Source organism: Aspergillus affinis, assembly GCF_023601865.1.
Source record: "Aspergillus affinis strain CMG 70 chromosome Unknown NODE_91_length_156827_cov_84_776504, whole genome shotgun sequence".
Taxonomy (NCBI): Eukaryota; Fungi; Ascomycota; class Eurotiomycetes; order Eurotiales; family Aspergillaceae; genus Aspergillus; species Aspergillus affinis.
This window is the reverse complement of record NW_026515872.1, coordinates 109987-128598: the sequence shown is the minus strand read 5'-3', so window position 1 is coordinate 128598 and position 18612 is coordinate 109987. Positions and strand designations below refer to the sequence as shown.

At 52.0% G+C, this 18612-nt stretch overlaps 3 protein-coding genes across 3 annotated transcripts; 2 read left to right on the top strand and 1 right to left on the bottom strand.

Annotated features, from left to right (window-relative positions):
* Positions 1-505: 505 nt before the first annotated feature.
* Positions 506-4354, bottom strand: KD926_011230 (GTPase-activating protein BUD2; the record flags this gene model as incomplete). The annotated part of the gene is made up of 2 exons (XM_053103490.1): positions 506-1476; positions 1534-4354. 2 exons carry the CDS (start codon positions 4352-4354, stop codon positions 506-508), a joined length of 3792 nt encoding a protein of 1263 aa, XP_052953169.1.
* Positions 4355-8115: 3761 nt separating this feature from the next.
* atgI (autophagy protein ATG9) lies at positions 8116-10963 on the top strand (the record flags this gene model as incomplete). The annotated part of the gene is made up of 2 exons (XM_053103489.1): positions 8116-8849; positions 8926-10963. The coding sequence occupies 2 exons, from the start codon at positions 8116-8118 to the stop codon at positions 10961-10963; spliced, it is 2772 nt and encodes a 923-aa protein (XP_052953168.1).
* Positions 10964-12453: 1490 nt separating this feature from the next.
* KD926_011228 (uncharacterized protein) lies at positions 12454-18370 on the top strand (the record flags this gene model as incomplete). The annotated part of the gene is made up of 8 exons (XM_053103488.1): positions 12454-13445; positions 13506-15086; positions 15748-15848; positions 15986-16078; positions 16143-16517; positions 16591-16691; positions 16745-16904; positions 16962-18370. 8 exons carry the CDS (start codon positions 12454-12456, stop codon positions 18368-18370), a joined length of 4812 nt encoding a protein of 1603 aa, XP_052953167.1.
* Between the last annotated feature and the right edge of the window lie 242 nt (positions 18371-18612).

Below are 18612 nucleotides of genomic sequence, written 5' to 3'. Positions count from 1 at the left end.
GCACCGCTGGTAAAAGATCCCTTGTGCTTCCACGCACACGTAATAGAGAAATGAAATAAGAAGAAAGGGGAAAAAGAGCAGTCCGAGCAGGGTATCAACACCATGAGAAATGCTTTCCAAAAAAAAAAAAGTAAAGATGATAGAAGGGAAGGTGCGTTAAATCATGAGCACATGTGTAAGTAGTCAGAGAGGGGTTAGAAGGGGGATAAAATGTACATCAGAAGATGTAGGGACTTGTTCTGACAAGAGCCCTGTGTGTTATACAAAACGGAAAGAAGTGAATAAACTGGAGAAAAGAAAAAAAAGAAAAAAAAAGCCACCTGCCAGTTTTATGATATCAACCGAGCTGCCCGTTCTTTCTTTTGTTTTCGATTTCTTCTTTGGCCCTTTCTTTTCTTTTTGTGCTCCAAACCAAAATAAAATCAACGTTAATGCGATGTGGGTTGAATCTGTAGTATAGTGCAAAGCGGGTTGCAAAATCACAAAGTCTTCGCTCTATTTTTACTTAGAATTCATTTCGGAGTTCCTCGCGAGATTGTTGTTGAGCGTTCTCTCGGTCCTTTGCTTTTCGCCTGGATGGCGCCGGGACAAAGTCGAAAAAGCGGTACTTGCTCGTAGTCTCTCGAGTGATGCTGGATCGACGTGCTGACTTGGAGGTTTCCGCAGAATATTCGAGGGAGTAAGTGGAAGAGTTCTTGGAACTGCTGGTGCTGTCTCGAGGGTCAGGCCACCGCGGTATCGAAAAAGGCACACGACTTTGGTCCCATGTGGCGGAGGAGGAACTTGGAGGCGTTTCATCGTCGGCTTCAGCCGCATAGTCTGTAGACCGACGGGGAAGGGATGGCCGCGACGCGAAGTATCCAATGGAGTTTCGGTGACTTCCAGCGACAGATGCGGATCCTACCACTGCAGTCTCTGTGGCCGGAGTCGTGGGCTTGGAGCTGTCGTCGTAGAAAGTGACCGATCGTTCCATCGAATCAACTAACTCTTCCCATTTGATTTCGAGATTTCCGCTCGGGCGCTCGGCTGACTCGGCCTTTTGCAGACATTCCCGCGTACGCTGTTGCAGGCGAAGTGCCACCTCATGAAATTTCCTGACAGCCGGATCTATATCTTCAAGGTCGCCGAGCCTCTCCGGTGCCACGTCAAGCCAAATTCTGATTAAATTGGCGAAGCTCCGGGCGTGGTCGATTAAGAACGGAAGACTGGGAAACCCTTCGCGTGAGGTGTGCGGAAGACGGCCCAAGATTTGGATGGGCGTGGCATAGGAGGGCGTGACAATCGGAGCCGGCCGGTCAGCAGGTATAGCGCAGATAGAATCGACAAATTGCTTGAATTCCGAGCGATTGCCGACCAAGAACTTGTTCATCGGCTCCATCCAAGGTTCCTTGCTACCGAAGGTGGTCATGTTGGCCAGGCCTTGCAGTGCCTTGGCAATCAGGGTTAAAGTACGCTGAGCACGGGGACGGGGGTGGTCTGTTTTTTTTATTATTATTAGAGTTGAAGAACGAGGCAGATATAAAGGAAACATACCTTTAAGCAATCCAAAGAGTTTCGGATTTAGGATTGCCGGGCAGAAGAATCGCAAGAACAAAAAGCCCGAGACACTGCTGTAGGTTACCGTCCGAAGGAAGTCGCCGTAGCGATCTTCTGCACAAGCGCGGATGTGCCTGAAGATGAGTCTTAGCTCTGGGGGGCACCGAGACGCTGACCCGGCGATAGATTTCCAGACACCGGTGGTGAGGGCAACCAGGTTCCTCCAGTTCCGTTCAAGGTCGTCCGACCGGTTCAGGCGAGACGGGTCGATTTCGCACTCTGGATCACTCTCGTCGATGTCGCGTAGCCGCTCCCCGATGGTTTCCTCGAGATATTCTTTTCCAAGTCGACGCATGTGGAAGTCAAGGGCCTTGGTGAGCAGAGAGTTACCCCGAAAGAGTAGGTTCGCTTCCACGGTGGCAGTGCGCCCCATATCTCTTACCAGCACTTCCCGATCGTGCCCCGATTCTCTTGAGTCATTGGAGTGGATCCTGGTGGTATAACGGAGCCTGTTTGCCGTGGATTCCTTGTGCACACCATCTATCTCGTCCTCGACTAAGGCGGAGATCCACTCGACAGTGCTGCCCGATACTTGGTAGATGTTCAACAGAGCCTCAGATAACTGGTTGAGCTCTGAAGACATGACGTGCGCCATATTGATGGTTAGGCCGTTGGTGAAGGCATGGAGAAGTTCGGACATGGGCGCGTATTCGTGAGACATGAGAACGACCGTCTCCTCCATCCGAGCTCTCATCAGCATCTCGCCGACAGGCTGATCTCGGTTATCTAGGATCGGCCACCATTTCTCAATCTCCACGCCGGGTTCTAGGTCGTCCAGTCGCAAATCTACCCTCCCATGCGTGGCATCGTGAGAGGAGAGCTCAACATCGTCCAAAGCACGGCTCGAGTTTGTGTCATGGTAGGAGCCATGTGAGATAAGCGTCCAGTCTTTCTGCGCAGGGTTGAGAGTTTTGACGAGGATCGATGCCTGCGACAAGACCGGCGGAAGGTCGTGGAATTCAAAGTCCTCCCGCCAGAAAGGATTTGCGATGCGGTATTTGACGGCGGTCTTGGCTCGTATCTCGCCATCGAGGAGGATTTCCGTGTAATAATCATTGATAGCAGACGTGGGAACCGAATTGCTGTGGGACCGCGACTGCTTCCGGCTTCGAGGGGTCTCTTCCGCTTTATTGCGATAGAGCTTCGCCTCCGTTACTCGGATGCTCAGATTTCTCTCGATCCTAAACATGTCCGCCATCGACGGCGTGCTCGTTTCGGTAGGTTCCGATGTCTTCGAGGGATCATCTTCGATTGACGATTCCGGTCCGTAGAGCTCCGGGATGGTGAATGCGCGCAAAAGGACAAACCACACTTCAAACAGAACCCGACTTTCCAGAGCGAGATATACGGGGCGCGTCAATCCAGACACCGCATGTGCGGCATACTGCGGGTAGATGGCAATGCAGAATTCGTCCTCAAGAACGGAAGAGTTCAATTTCTGCACCGCACACCGGGAAAGTTGCGACAATTGGATGCAAGCCACCAAGGTGATATCAGACTCGGTGAACAGCTTGAAGACCCCGTTCTCCTGCAGAGTGCAGCTTACTTTCTGCCACGAAGATGTTAGAGCGCGCTGTTGGCGGTAGGTCGAAACGCGTCGACCAGAGGGCGGCCGGGCCCCCGCCGCACTGGGCCTGTCCCAGAGCAGCATTTTGCCCACTTTGATTATCGCCGCATCTTTCTGCACCGTGCTCTCGGAATTTCTTCGCCGGTCGGCAACACGCCGGTCGCCGATTGCGACTGATTGGGGTTTGGTCATCTTGTTTTGAACGCCCTTCGGTCTGATCGGTTGCCAACAAAGCAGGGCGGCGAGCCAGGAATCGAAGGTCTCGCTTACATGAGGGCGTAACTCGACGCCGAGACCAGAGGTGAAGGTTGAAACGCTGAGATAATTCGTCCGAAGTTCCGGGTCGACGAGCGAGCGTACCTGGCAGCCACGAAGGTCGGGGATTAGAGTTTTGGCCAATGCAGGCTCGCCCTTTGCCTGGTAGATCAGGCTCCCCGTGGCGACGTTGATGGCACAGTAGCCCGACGTCCAGGCGGTTGTGGAGGCAGTTCGGAAGGAAAGAATGCCGTGCATCCGTCCGCAGGTGGTCTTCATTAGCTGGAGGATTTTGGTTGCATCCGTACTCGACAGGGGCGGCGATGTTTGACTGGTGTTCAAGCTCGCCAGGAGGGTGGAGCTCAGCGGCGTTTTGCTTGTTCGTTGGCGACCGAGGGAGTGGCTGAAATAGGTGGGCGATTGGATGGAGGGGAATCCGATGGAGGAAGATTGCTCGTCGGGCGACTTCACCTGCGAGGCTGTGGTGTTAATGGAGCCCAGACGATTCCGAGTCCGGGTGAGGAACGAGTTGGGGGAGATTTCGCTGCGCTGGTCATCCAAGGTCGTCGTTCGGGATCGCGCCCGCTGGCTCCTCGATTCCACCTGAGCCTCATCTTCATCCCCCGCCGAGTAGTAAGGGTGGAAGTCGCGGCGCGATTCCACGTCGGACGCTCTTGTTCGGGCGGTGACACGAGGGGAGGGAACTGCGCTCGACGAGGGATTCTCCGTCTCCGACAAGGGTGACTGGTTGGTTGCCTCCTGGGTGGAGTCCGGCGTCACCGTCCGAATGCCGGTGTCCCTGAAGCTGTCGGGATAGACCATCCCATGGCGATCTTTCGAGGAGGATTTCTTGCTGGGGCGACGTTCCACGGGACGACTGTATGATCCTTGGCTGACCGAGTTCCTCTTGAACCCATTCGACGATTCCGACTCCATCTTTTCCCGCAACGCACGACGAAATCGGGTGGCAGCGGCACTCGCAGGAGGTCGCTACAAAACACACAAGATGACGAGAGACGCACACTTAAGAATAATAATATTTTTTGAGACACAAACACAGTATATGCTCGGTTGAGATGTTATCGTGCAGCACGTTGGCATCCAACGTACGCTGCGCAACCGTCCTCGAACAATTGAGGGCCTTTGTCGTCCAATGGGTCGCTAGCTGAACGCATGGAGTCCGGGAAGGTGGTGGGCGATAAAGTCGCACATTCGGTCGAGGCCGGCGCGTTGGTATACGGGCGATGGTGGATGGGGGGAGGGAACAGCGACACGGAGGGTTCGAATTGGTTTCAGGGGGTTCGGAGGGGGGAGGGAGGAAGAAGAAGAAGTGGGAGGGGAAGAAGGAACGAGGAAAAAGAAGAGAGCGACGGGAGAGTCTGGAGAAGAGTAAAAGCCAAAAAAAGAAAAATCAAATGGAAGAGACGAAGAAGAGGAGGGGAAACAAGAAGAAACAGAATCCAATCCAAATCAATTCTAGAAAGAACAAAAAAAAATAAGAAACAGAAAAAAAAAATCAAAAATAAAAAGGAATAAAAAAAAGAGAGGATACCAATGGGTGCTCCGTAAGTGCGGTGAATCTAGTTCGGCCTCTCCAGCATTAAAGAGAGGGAGAGAAAAGAGTCGGTTACGTTCGCCCCGGAGCGATGGAAGGAAAGAAGAATCGTCGCTTGCTTCCTCCAACCACAGCCGATCTTAGCCTCTTCTTTGCACTTTGTTTCTACTTCTATGGAGTACTACGGAATATTTCTCCTTCTTCTTCCATCGTGACCTGTGTTTTCTCTTTCTTTTTATTCTGGATTTGATTTGATTTCATTCCACCTTCATCCCCTATATCCAAGTGGATTAGGGATTGTGTATTTGTGGTTGACAGATTGATTGATGCTGTCGTTGGTGTACCCTGGCGACGTGCGTTTGAATGCTGCAGATTGCTTGTCTTGTACGACGTCAGCCCGGCCGTCCAAGTGGGGACTCGCAGCGAGTAAGGGAGAAAAGCCGGTCAGACCGACTAGTTGTCCGTCGTAGAAATGCATGGGAAAGATGGAATAAGAAGAAGAACCGGAGAGAGAGAGATAGAAAGGCGAGAAAACAGGTGGTGGACTGTGTGGAATATTGAAATTAGCTGTGGAATGATAATAATATCAATCACTTTGTAGGTTGTACTCAGTCCTAAACGCTCTGAAGACTGCATGGAAATCAACCATTCCATATTAATAATTATTAGTACCTACTCTAACTAGATGTCTACGAGTAGAAATATCCTCGACTCGAGATGATCAAATATCCGAGCTTCTTCCGAGAAAAAGTACGACTCGTTAGTCTCCCCCGTCTGATAAACTATCGAGTGCAGTGACTGCCAATAAGACAACCATTTCTCCGACAAACCATGTCCCTGACGACAGCGGACAAACTGCAGACTACGGAGTACGGAGTCCAGCCCACAGCACCATTCCTCCCCGGGGTGTTGGCATCATCACTGGCTTCGTCGTTTGGCTCGCCGTCCAAAAATCCATGGTCCTGTCGCAATGCCTCTGGCAGCTTCAAGGGGATTGCCCCCCTCTCTCTTTCGCATCAGGGATTTTACTTGGCAAGAGAGTCTCAATCAGCTCAGCCGAATTGTTGGGCGCGGGTCTGTTTAGATCCACCGTGATCCGGGCCGGTATATTGGATGATGGGACATTATTGCCCGGATTCCAGGATCTTTTCTACCCAAAGTGATCGCTCTCGCCCTGGGATTGGTTGTGTTTTCTGCCTACTCATTGACCAGTAGCCAGCTCTCCCAATCGAAAGAGAAATGCGCAAATATGCCAAATACTCTGTCCCTGTCGACCTTGGTGAACAGTCCAGAATTGAGGGACCATTACCATTATGGCAACGAATCCACTTGGAGAGACTCCAGGATGGCACAATTGCCATGAGAGCACGAGGTTCATTAATCTAAGCCAAACTACTCCGTAGTAGTGCTTTTTTTTTTTTTTTTTTTTCGTTCGCCCCTTTAAACGACTCGTATCATTAATCATTATTATAGTGGGAATATGTTTGTATTTCTCTTAATTCGATTTGGATCTTCTATCCGACCTACCTCGCCTCGCCGTCCCCCTAATTATCTCTGAGGGTCTGGAATGCGCCGATAAAGTCAAAAAAACCCCATCGAAGAACGGACGACGCACGGCTACTTCAGCTGACAGGAAGTTAAAATTAATCTGGAATGTAGTCAATCGACGCAGGGATTCGTGCCTTAGTCTAATGTGCCCGGATTGTCCGTACACCGTACCTCGTCCATGATTCTTCGAGCGCAAGCCGGGTGTCAATCATTTGCAAGCCAAGTCAAGGAACAAGACAGACCTTCGGAAGTCAGGCATCGTCAGTCATCACACCATGAGTGGGCAAGTCGGGCAAATCCTCCCCCAAACGGGACACGGCTGTGGCCCTCACGCTGCAAGCCATTTGCGCTACGGAGTTTGGGGCTCAAGATAGTTGGCGCTAGACGCACTAGAGCTGTGTGGCTCCTGCCATTCTTGTCCATGCTTCGAATATAACCTCCGAATGCACGTACGCCCACTCCGTACGCTTGCCGCCGCTGCTAGAGAAAGTACATGATCTAGAACGGGTGTCTCTTCCATCTCGTTGATCCTCCCCTGGATACAAGACGAGAGAGGCCATGGATCCTTATTCCAGGTGCCAGGAAAGGACTTTATGGTTATAATTATTATTGAGAACGGAATCCACCGTATTCGCTCCTCACCGGCTGTGGGTCCCTCTTGCGAATGATCAATGATGAGTGAGCTGATGGGAAGCTTTTTTCTTTCCTGTTGGGTCCCTTGGGGTCAACAGCGCGACCAGACCAATAAGAGGCTAGCACAGTAGATACTCCGTCATCGTAGAAATTCCCTTGAGGTGATATGATTATTATTAAACAAAGAGAACGAAGCGAACGCCATTCCTCCCCGGGGCAAGTGCAGGAAGAGAGGAAGGGAAGTACCTGGCGACTCGACGGGAGACCAGTCCAGCCTTTAACTCTAAGGCGTGCCACGATTCATTTTCAAGAAAAGTCAAGCCAGAGTCCATCCGCCTTTCCCCCCCGCACGAACCAGAGATCCCATGAGCGACTGACTCGTGTCGTCACAGACTTCGACTCCACCCCGACTCCTGGTCCCGTGACTCGGCCTTCTGTTCGCCGCTCCGAGTACGTAATTGGACTAGGCTCGATTAGGCCGATGTGAATCACATGACCTTTGTTGTCCTTGCCTAAGGCAGCAGAAAGTCATGCGCCTTGACCGCCTGCATCATCGCTGCTTATCACGAGGGCGGTCACATCAACCACCGCCGGTGCTTTGGCATGCAAGAACGCTGGCAGCAAACCGGTCCTTCGCTCGGGAGACAAGTGATTGCCTCTTAATGTGCATGGACTCGATATTCTCCTTGCTTGGAAATCGCTTGGCTTCTAGTTGCTCTTTAACTCGCCCCTTGTGCCTTCCTATACTCCGTCCTTGAGCTCGGCCCTGTCGTCGTCCCGGTCCAAGCTGAGCCAGTCGGGACTACTTCCACTACTACTACATGACGCTTCTGAATGTTCCTTTAACTGACCGCAAAGTCTCCCGGTTTCCGGGTCGCTGCGATGTACTGATACCCTCGACAGTCGAAGTTATCTCATTTCATAGTTAATCGTTACTGAAAACACTCTAGCACCATTCAAGATGATGGCTTCAAATGTCCTGTCCCGCATCCTCCCTCACAACGGCTCCCCGTCGGTATATGAGACGATTCGACAACATGACGCGGATTCGGACGACTTAGACGTGGAGGAGCGTGCAGGCTTGATGTTAGGCGATAACGAGGATGAAGATTATAGTAATCGAGAGCTGGAGGAAGCTATGGCCGAGGCTGGGAGGGATGAGATGTCGAGTCCGACCCCAAGTGAGCCGTTCCTGACTCAGCGCAGCCCCCAAAGGGTGGCCGAGGATAGAGATCAAGGCGCAGCTGGGTCTCGTCGACGCAGGCTTAGCCGTCCTCGTTGGATGTCGCCACATCATGACCCTGACGATGGAGACGATGATGTGCCTGCCTCTCTTTACGTGGAGGGACGACAGGACGATGATGAATTAAAGCAGCGTCTTCCTCCTCCTCCTCCCCCATCTCATCATCGCTCACGCCAAGAGCCACCAGTACCTGGGCCTTCCTCTGGAGGCGATCGGGCTCGATGGGAAACTACCAGAGAACGTTTGCCCTTACACACGAACCACCAGAGGCAACGGCCGGGGCTGATATGGTCCTTGGGGCATCCAAGCTTGGCCACGGTAGATCCAAAAGAAAAAGCGTTGTGGATGTGGGCAAATGTGGAGAACCTGGATAATTTCTTGAAGGACGTCTATACGTATTTTCTAGGAAATGGGATCTGGTCTATATTGCTGGACCGGTTCCTCAGTCTCCTGTACGCCTATCTTTCCCCTTCAGTTTGCCTTCGCTATAGTGGCGTTTAGGGGACAAGGTGCTAATGTTGGCTGTAGGACATTTGGATTTGTGGTCGGCTTCAGTACGTTTCTTATGAACTGCATTGACTACCGCAGTGTACGCGGAAGCAAGACCTTGGATGATATACTCATCCCGAAATGCACCAAGAAGATGTCTATGTCCTCGACTCTCTTGCTGTGGCTGCTTACCTTTCTCTGGATCGGGAAGGCCTTCCAATACGCCCTGGATATTAGAAGACTCAAGCATATGCACGATTTCTACCATTACCTACTTAATGTGTCCGACGCCGAGATCCAGACGATCTCCTGGCAGGAGGTTGTCAGCCGGTTGATGACGCTGAGAGATTCTAACCCTGCGACGGCCGGGGCGGTTTCCGCAACGCACCGCAAATTCATGGGCAGTCAATCCAAGCAGCGAATGGACGCCCACGACATTGCCAATCGACTGATGCGTAAAGAGAACTACCTCATTGCTCTGGTGAACAAAGACATATTAGATCTGACGCTCCCTATACCATTCCTCCGAAACCGACAGCTCTTTTCTCAGACCCTGGAGTGGAACATCAATCTTTGCATCATGGACTATGTTTTCAATGAGCAGGGCCAGGTTCGGACATTATTCCTGAGAGACACCCATCGGAAAGCGCTGAGTGAGGGCCTGCGGCGGCGATTCATGTTTGCAGGCATCATGAACATTTTCGTGGCTCCGTTTATTGTGGTCTATTTCCTGATGCACTACTTCTTCCGTTACTTCAACGAGTTTAAGAAGAACCCGTCCCAGATTGGGTCTCGGCAATACACCCCTCTGGCCGAGTGGAAATTCCGGGAGTTCAATGAGCTTTGGCATCTCTTTGAGCGTCGGTTGAATATGTCGTACCCTTTTGCCAGCCGATACATTGATCAATTCCCCAAAGACAAGGCCGTCCAGCTGGCTGGCTTCGTGGCATTTGTCTCCGGTGCTCTGGCCTCCGTCTTAGCCCTGGCATCGATCGTGGATCCCGAACTGTTCCTGGGCTTTGAGATCACGCCTGACCGCACCGTCCTTTTCTACCTCGGTGTCTTCGGATCTATCTGGGCCTTTGCTCGAGGAGTGGTTCCCGAGGAAACTAATGTGTTTGATCCCGAATATGCCCTGCTCGAGGTGATCAACTTCACCCACTACTTCCCAAATCACTGGAAGGGCCGGCTGCACAGCGACGACGTACGGCGGGACTTTGCCACACAATACCAGGTCAAGATTGTGATTTTCTTGGAAGAGATTCTCAGCATGATATTCACGCCCTTTATCCTTTGGTTTAGCCTGCCCAAATGCAGTGATCGGCTGATTGATTTCTTTCGAGAGTTCACGGTACACGTGGACGGGATGGGCTATCTTTGCTCGTTTGCCGTCTTTGACTTCAAGAAAGGCACCAACGAGATCACACAGGGAGATGCAGGCCGACCAAACTCTGCGAGGCAGGACCTCCGGGCGGACTACTTTTCAACCAAGGACGGCAAGATGCTTGCATCCTACTACGGATTTCTGGATCACTACGGAGGCAACCGGCCTGCTCATCCGGCTGGGAAGCGTCAGTTCCATCCTCCACCCACATTCCCGCCATTGGGATCGCCCTCGATGATAGAGCCGGGCAATATCGGCGATCGACAGTCTACCGTAGGAATTCCTCGATTTGTTAATCCGGGCCTGGGAGACTCGATACTTTTGGATCCCCATCACCAGCCCTCTGCGTCGGGGTTCCGGACCAGTAATCGCAACCCTGCCTATTCCCGCTATCGGTCGTCGCGTCCTTCGCGACCAGCCTCCGACCCCATCGAGGACGATGAATCGCCAACCGCGGAGACGCGCAGTCCGGCCGTAAAGAAATCGTCGCACAATGGAGCCATCGGTGGCAGTGACAGCAACCTCAGCGACTCGTGGCGAGTCAACTTGATGGGGGATATTGAGGAAGATGACGGCGAGGAAGAGGGAGAAAATGTGGATGCAATTGCCGGGGGTGCAGGTGTGTTGGGTCTCATCCAGCAATTTCAGAAAGTCAACAAGGACAACCGGGGCCGGAACACCGTAGGGATTTGACCTCCGTCTGCTCTGGCTTTATTTCCCATAGATAGCATTATATACTGTCGTGTCGCTATACCAGACAACGGACTAGGAGTTTAGTGGCCATCGTTTCGGAGTTGAATCTTGACGTGGTTTTCTTTTTTTTTTTTTTTCTTATCTTTTCCCCTTTCTCTCTCTCTCTTTGTTCTTCCCTGCTGTACTCCGTACTACATTGGAGCCCTATACTATGCACTATTTTTGACACATGGAAATTGCGAATGAATGAGACGGTAACCCAAATATGATTGATGAAAACCATCCCTGTCACAGATAAATGGATCGAGTCGCCCAGACTGGAGCACGGCAAGCCCCTTGCGGTGAATTTTCATGGTGGAAGTGATAGCCGGGCGGGATTTTCCCCCCTGGTAGGGTCGCAGAGTTATAAATAGAAACACTGCAGGGACCGATTGATTCATATTATTTCATATTCATCCTTGCGAGATCATATCGACAGTCATTCGTGGATCCTTCAGGTCCCAGGCTCCCAGCCAAGAAAGCCATGGGCATCGCTTACCGTAAGAGGCCATCCATCTTAGGGGAAGAATGCTGGATGCCATCTTCGGTCGATCCAGCTGGAATGTGTCTGTCCTCTGTCGCCTCTCTCTAGTCTAGAACTTCGGATCTTCTCATTGCTGATCCGGGGCATTTTTCCATGTGCTTATCGGACGCAATGCAGTCGATACGCATTCTACCTGAAGCAGATGCACGCCGGACAGAGAGTCCTTCTGATGGTTGACGTCGGATCCGTACAGTAGAGCGTTAATTGTTAACGAGATAGATTAAACACAGAGGGGAGGAGCGACTTTAATTGTCAGGACGAAAGGACTCCTGATCACTGGACCCAAAAAATGGCACACGAAAAGAAGGTCTCGGCCTCTTGGCTCTGCGGGTGCAACCGTGTCGGGTTGAGTTGATTGTCTTCTCTCTTCTTCCTCTTCTTCTGCTGCGTCGTCGTCTTCGTCTCCTGTCATCCATTTCTTTCATTCAGGCAAAATCTCAACTTCCACCATGGGGTGTGTTTGATTTCCACCATTCATCGTCCCTCGTTTCGCTCGCTTCTTCTGTTTGTTTCCTGTGATTTGCAGCCGCCACGGATCAGTATGACCTAAATGGAATCCTCCTACAGCTGAATTAACCGTTTGATTGGGTTGGATTGACTTTGACTGGACTGGACTTGAATCAATTTGGATTGATTTTTTTGGATTGTTCGCGAGAAAGAAAGAGTCTCGTGATTGTTCCTCCCCCCTGTCACTCGTTTTTTTTTTTTCTCTATTTTCTCTTTTCCTCTTCCCTTCGGCCTTTTCTCAGTTTTCTCAATTTCCTTCCTTTTCTCTTTCCCCCTAGCCAATTTGGCTTAGGCTTATTGTTCCTTTTCTCTTTCTTTGTTTCCCCCCCCTCTTTAGATTAGATCGGTGTGTGGGCTTTGTCTCACCTTTCTCCCCTTAGGGTGAGGCCTATCAACCACCATGTTTCGAGCCCGTCGTTACCGAGGCCTGCTGGCGTTCGCAGCCATTCTTGTCTTGGCCGTCATTCATTTTACTGCCTCTCGAGATACTTCGACCGTCTCCCTTGACATTCCTCCGCCGCACGTGGACCAACCCGAACCGGTCTCGCCGATTCCGCCCGCCGATAAACAACAGGAGCCCGCGGGTTCCTCACCACCCCCGTCGCAAGAGGTTCTTCCCGATTCTCCTGCCTCTCAGAAGTCAACAGACTCGAGTGCCTCCGCATCCGATTCCAAGCCCGATGCTTCCTCCCACGATCAGTCTTCTGGTGAGAGCTCGCCTCAAGCCCCGGAACGTCCGAAGCCGTCCAACGATGCGCATAAAGTCAAAGGCGGGCCTCTTCTCTTCCCGGGTTCCCATCAGGATGCTCTGAAGGTAGAGCCCGCAGCGAACCCGAGGCCTCACTGGCAAAAAGTCCCCGAGAATTTCCCTATCGCGCCTGAAGACATGATCAAGCTACCGGCCGGCAGGTCCAAGACGCTTCCGACCCTACAGGCCAAATTCCGGGACGAGACCTCTGCCGAGAAGATGAAACGTGTGGATAGACTGACAACTATCCGATCCACCTTTGAACACGCATGGAGTGGGTATAAGGCATCGGCGATGGGCCACGACGAACTCAAGCCTCTGCGGGGTGGGTTTATTGACACGTTCAATGGCTGGGGAGCTACGCTGGTTGACACATTGGACACTCTCTGGATCATGGACCTGAAGGAGGAATTCTCAATTGCCGTCGATCAGGTGGAAAAGATTGATTTTACCACCACCAAATCCGATGACATCCCGATCTTCGAGGTGGCTATTCGGTATATGGGCGGCTTGCTCGGCGCATACGACATCTCCGAACATAAGTACGGGGTCCTTCTCGAGAAGGCCATTGAGCTGGGAGAGATCTTGATTGGCGCTTTTGATACGCCTAACCGAATGCCGATCCTCTATTACAACTGGGCGCCGTAGGTTGCACCGCATGCTGGGGAATTATTGGATACGCTGACTGACATCATGCCTCGCAGAGACTACGCAGCTCAACCGCACCACGCCGATGCGAAGGCGGTCCTTGCTGAACTGGGCTCCCTCTCCGTGGAACTGACCCGTCTAGCTCAGCTGACGAAGGACAACAAGTACTACGATGCCATTGCGCGCATTACGAACGAACTTGAGCAGTACCAGAGTAAAACAAGTTTGCCCGGCCTGTGGCCTCTCCACGTCGATGCCTCCGGATGCAGGAAGGCCAACAACCCACCCCCTGCTGCCAATAGGCGTGTGAATGTTCCAACTCCCGTTCAGAAGCCGGAATTGGGTCCTACGGACGCCGAGAGTTACAAGAACCTTTTCGAGGAGCATGAAAAGCACGAACAGCACCAGGCGCGAGGGCTCCCCGATAACGCACAACCGGCCGTTTATAACGAACCCATGAAAGAATCGAGCCCCAAGCCGAATGGAAAGGCCAAACCGGTTGCTGTGACGGAATGCACTGAGGGTATCACAAGCCCAACGTCCGCTATCGACAAATATGGACTGGGCGGTCAAGCTGACTCGACATACGAATATCTTCCTAAGGAGTATATGCTTCTGGGTGGTCTCAATGAACAATATCGTACCATGTACGAGAACGCCATGAACGCAGCTCGCGAGCACATTTTCTACCAGCCGATGATTAAGGATGTTCGCAACATCCGATTCTCGGCCACCGTCGGCATTCCTAAACCCGGACTGGCGGGTAAGGTTTCCCATTCCTATGAAGGGACCCATTTGGCTTGCTTTACGGGTGGCATGGTCGGCATTGGGGCCAAGCTCTTTGGAATTGAGGGTGATATGGATCTCGCCGCCAAACTTACCGACGGCTGCGTGTGGGCGTACGAGTCCACCAAAACTGGCATTATGCCCGAGCACTTCCTTATGGTTCCTTGCGACAACAACAGGGAACCATGCGTGTGGAACGAGACTGCGTACTGGTCAACATTAGATCCGTATGCGGAAAAGCGGACGAATGCTGCGTTAGCTGCAGCGAGCGAAAAACAGGAATTCGCCCGCGACAGACAGGATTGGACTCCTGGTAGCGAAACGTCTGCATCGGCATCAGCATCGGCATTTGCTACATCAGTCGCCAGCTCTTCCAAGTATCACGGCAAACGATCTCCCGAACGAGGCAATTGGCATGTCATTGCTTCGCCTACGTCTGCGCCTAAACTCAAGTCGGCCGATGCGGATATCGCAGACCGGGATACCAAGAAGTTGGGCATGGTTTCCCATGAAGAATTCGTCAGCGCCCGGATTGAGAACGAGCGCCTGTTCCCAGGCGCTGTCAGTATTCCCCGTCGCGAGTACCTTCTCCGACCGGAGGCGATCGAGTCTGTCTTTATCATGTATCGTCTCACGGGCAATAACTACTGGCGTGAGAAGGGCTGGAAGATGTTCCAGGCAGTCGCCAAATACACTCGCACGGAATTGGCCCACAGTGCCATCAACGACGTCACGGTGGAAGGCCCCCGGACGCAAGATCGCATGCAATCCTTCTGGCTTGCCGAAACGCTCAAATACTTTTACTTGCTCTTCAGCGACCCCAGTGTGGTCAGCCTTGATGAATATGTATTGTAAGTCACCCGTTTCACCTGGTTCGTTTCTAGAGGAGACATACTAACCGACCTTCTGTTATAGAAACAGCGAAGCTCACCCGTTGAAGCGACCTGAATACTAGACCTTCAGTCGATTGTATATTGAAGAGAGCGAGGAGCTGAACATACCACACACTCACTTTTGTTGTTTGCATTGTAAAAGCACTGATACCATGTTTTATTTGTTTCCCAAGCACAGTGTATATGAGCATTATGGACCGGCCCAACGGGAGTCTTGACGATACTTTTTTTTTTTCCTGTTCTGTTTCAATGTGACTTATTTCTTTGGCCCCCCCTTTTTTATACTATTGTTTTCTCTTCTCTCTTTGCGAGGGCCGGTGTGGGAATAAGGAATTTTGTATTGTTATTGGACTTGATATTGTTATAGAGCAGGATACCGAGAATCCCAGATGGATAGGACAGACAAGACAGCCTTGTGGACCGCATTCCGGGTACTTTATTTTTAGTAGGCGCTGCTAACAAACCGGCGGTAATTGGCATTGGCAGTTCGTTCCCCGCCCGCCTTTCTTGTTTGGACGGAGCCAACTTGCGACCGCTTCCATCGTCATCATCGTCATCCCACGTTTTCTCTCTCCGCCCCTCCTCCCTCTCCTCAGTCAACTCGCTAACGGGGCGCAAGACGGGATGAGTGCAGTGTCTCGACACGCCCGACCACGACGATCGAGCTGTGGGAAATGGAGTCTGAGGCCTCATTGGACAACGAGCAGCAGTTCTGGGACGGTAAGAACCCGCTGTTTTTTTTTCCCTCTTGCCCTTCCTATCTTACCCTGTCTCTCTTCCCCTGGCTCCCACCGATAGCTCGGTTTCATCAAACCCCCATTGAGTAATTGGCCAATTAACGTATTATTCGAGTGCAGAACTCCAAGAGATTGTTTCCATCCCTTGCTCCACCGAGGACAACATCGACGACGCACTCCGGTCATATCTAAGTTTAACCACCAAATACAAAGGTCAATAAACAGTCGAGATCTCCAATAAACAAACTATCTATTTGTGGATGGGCTGACGAGGGAGGGTCTCCGACGACTATTCCAGATGAATACCTCCACTCCGACCTGGCTGTCACACGCTGCTCTTACAAGCTGCTCGCCTCCAGCATCTTTGCCGAGCATGGCGACTACGTGCGACGGCAGATGGTCTACGGACTATTGCAGGACGACGACCCGGATACACTCCACATGATTGTCTCGTTTCTACTCTTCGACGGGCGACAGAATGAGACCCCCTTCCGGATGCTGGATGAGGAGGGCTCGTTCCCGCGCATGTTGGAGCTGTTGCAGGCGCAAAATCAACACGTGGATGAGGATACCGAAGCTCGAGTCCATCGACTGTTGATGGAGCTGCTCTACGAGATGTCGAGGATACAGAGAATCAAGATCCAGGATCTAGGTGGGTTGTTTTCACGCAAGCGAGCGACTGGCGGTCTGGCGGGCGGCTTGCTGATTCATGTTTACAATGGCAGTTCTCGTGGACGATGAATTCATCAAGAGCCTTTTCAATATCATTGAGAACCTCTCGTATGATGCCAACGATCCATATCATTACTCGGTCATTCGTATTCTAGTGAGTGACTGTCCAGTTTCTTGGCTTAAAGCAAAATGCTCATAACGCGACAGTTGGTCTTGAACGAGCAATTCATGATCTCAGCACACGATCCCGTGGGCGAGCGATCGTCATCGGCTCCTCTGACGAATAGAGTGATCAAGGTGCTATCCATGCACGGAAATTATTACAAGACCTTCGGCGAGAATATCATTCTTTTAATCAATCGAGAAGGTAACAACTACACCTGAACCTCCTGACTGCTGGCTCAATCATTAACCCAAAATAAAGCCGAGACTTCTCTTCAACTTCTCACTCTTAAGCTACTTTACCTCATCTTTACCACGCCTAGCACGTACGAATACTTCTACACGAACGACCTCCACGTCCTAGTCGATATCCTAATCCGAAATCTTCTTGACCTGCCCGAAGAAGCTTCCGCTCTGCGCCACACCTATTTACGAGTTTTGTACCCGCTGCTCGCACACACGCAGTTAAAGACGCCGCCGCATTACAAGCGCGATGAATTGAGAAGAATGCTCAACATCCTTGTCCGCGGCCAGCTGTTCAGCGGTGAACTTGACCGCGAGAAGATTATGCATTTCGAAGAGGTGGACGAGACGACTAGACGACTAGTCAGCCGCTGCATCGCAGTTGAATGGCTTCAAGATTGGGACACTGCTCGAATCGACAAAGGGTCGCCGGACAAAGATACGGAGCCTTCCTCGACCACGGATGTCTTCCCTGTCGACGTTGATCTTGGAGGTCCGCTGGAGCCCTCGCGTACCATATCGCCCACCAGTACCAGTACCAGCACGGTAGCCAGCTCACCGGAGACAGCATCTCCTACCAGACTCGATAGTGTGCACAGCGATAAACCTAGCCACATACAACGGCTAGGAATGCATCTCGAACCCGCATCTTCCTCGTCGCTGAGCGTCCAAGAAGTTGCTTCCCAGCACGAAAAACCAGGCATCATCACCCCCAGTCGACATGACAACGTCAGCAATATCGATCCCCTACATCCCAAACCCAAGATCAAGCCTCTCCCACCGAATCCCCGACGCTGGCGTGGGCGACGAAGAACTCTCACCTCGGAAGATGAAAACAACCCTCTCAACATCACCCATACCCGCAGCAGCACCAGTAGCAGCTACGACAAAATCCCTGAAGACGCCGTGCCGGATTCTGCGATCACTGCCAGCCCCATCGCCGCCTCTCCCACCCTGTCTCCCGTCACAACCGCCACCCACCAGCCCGGCGACCGAAGAAACTCAACCACAACATCGGGACTGGCTCCTCCTGTCCCCGCGCATTCTCGTCGCTCCGCGTCGAACCCACCCCCTGCCGTGCCGCCTCCTCGCCGATCTAGTACCCATCCTGCTGTCCAAGCCCATGCTTCCAGCCACTGCACACCCGTTACTAGCCCTTCACGGCTACAAGCGCAGACGTCGGCGCCGCCTCAGCTTCCGCAGCCTCTCAGCAGTAAGCACGGCCAGAAGCCCGAACCCCCGCGGACCCGCCGCTGGGGTCGTGGCAAAGCGCATGCGCCCTCTGATTCCTCGGAAAAACTACATTCAGATACAGAGCCGGGGTGTGTTCCGCATCACCCCTCTGTACCCTCCAACGAGAACGAAAAACGCAACTCCGGACCAACGGTCAGTGTAGAGGAGGCGGTACAGAACGTCGCCCTTGAATAGAGGAAGAGGCCTGGCTGAGCCTGTGGCCTGGAAACGAAGATGATAGATAAGATACCGATCTAATCAAAACAACAAGATCTTCAATTCTTTTTTTGGACTACACCCGATCTTCTTCTCCTTTTCTTTCCTCACGTGAACAAACCAATCAGAAGTACGAAAACCCGGTTCAAAACCAATAATTATCATCACGATTTCTGTTTGATTCTCCGCCTCAAACCCGCACAATAGCGAGCAAAATAGAC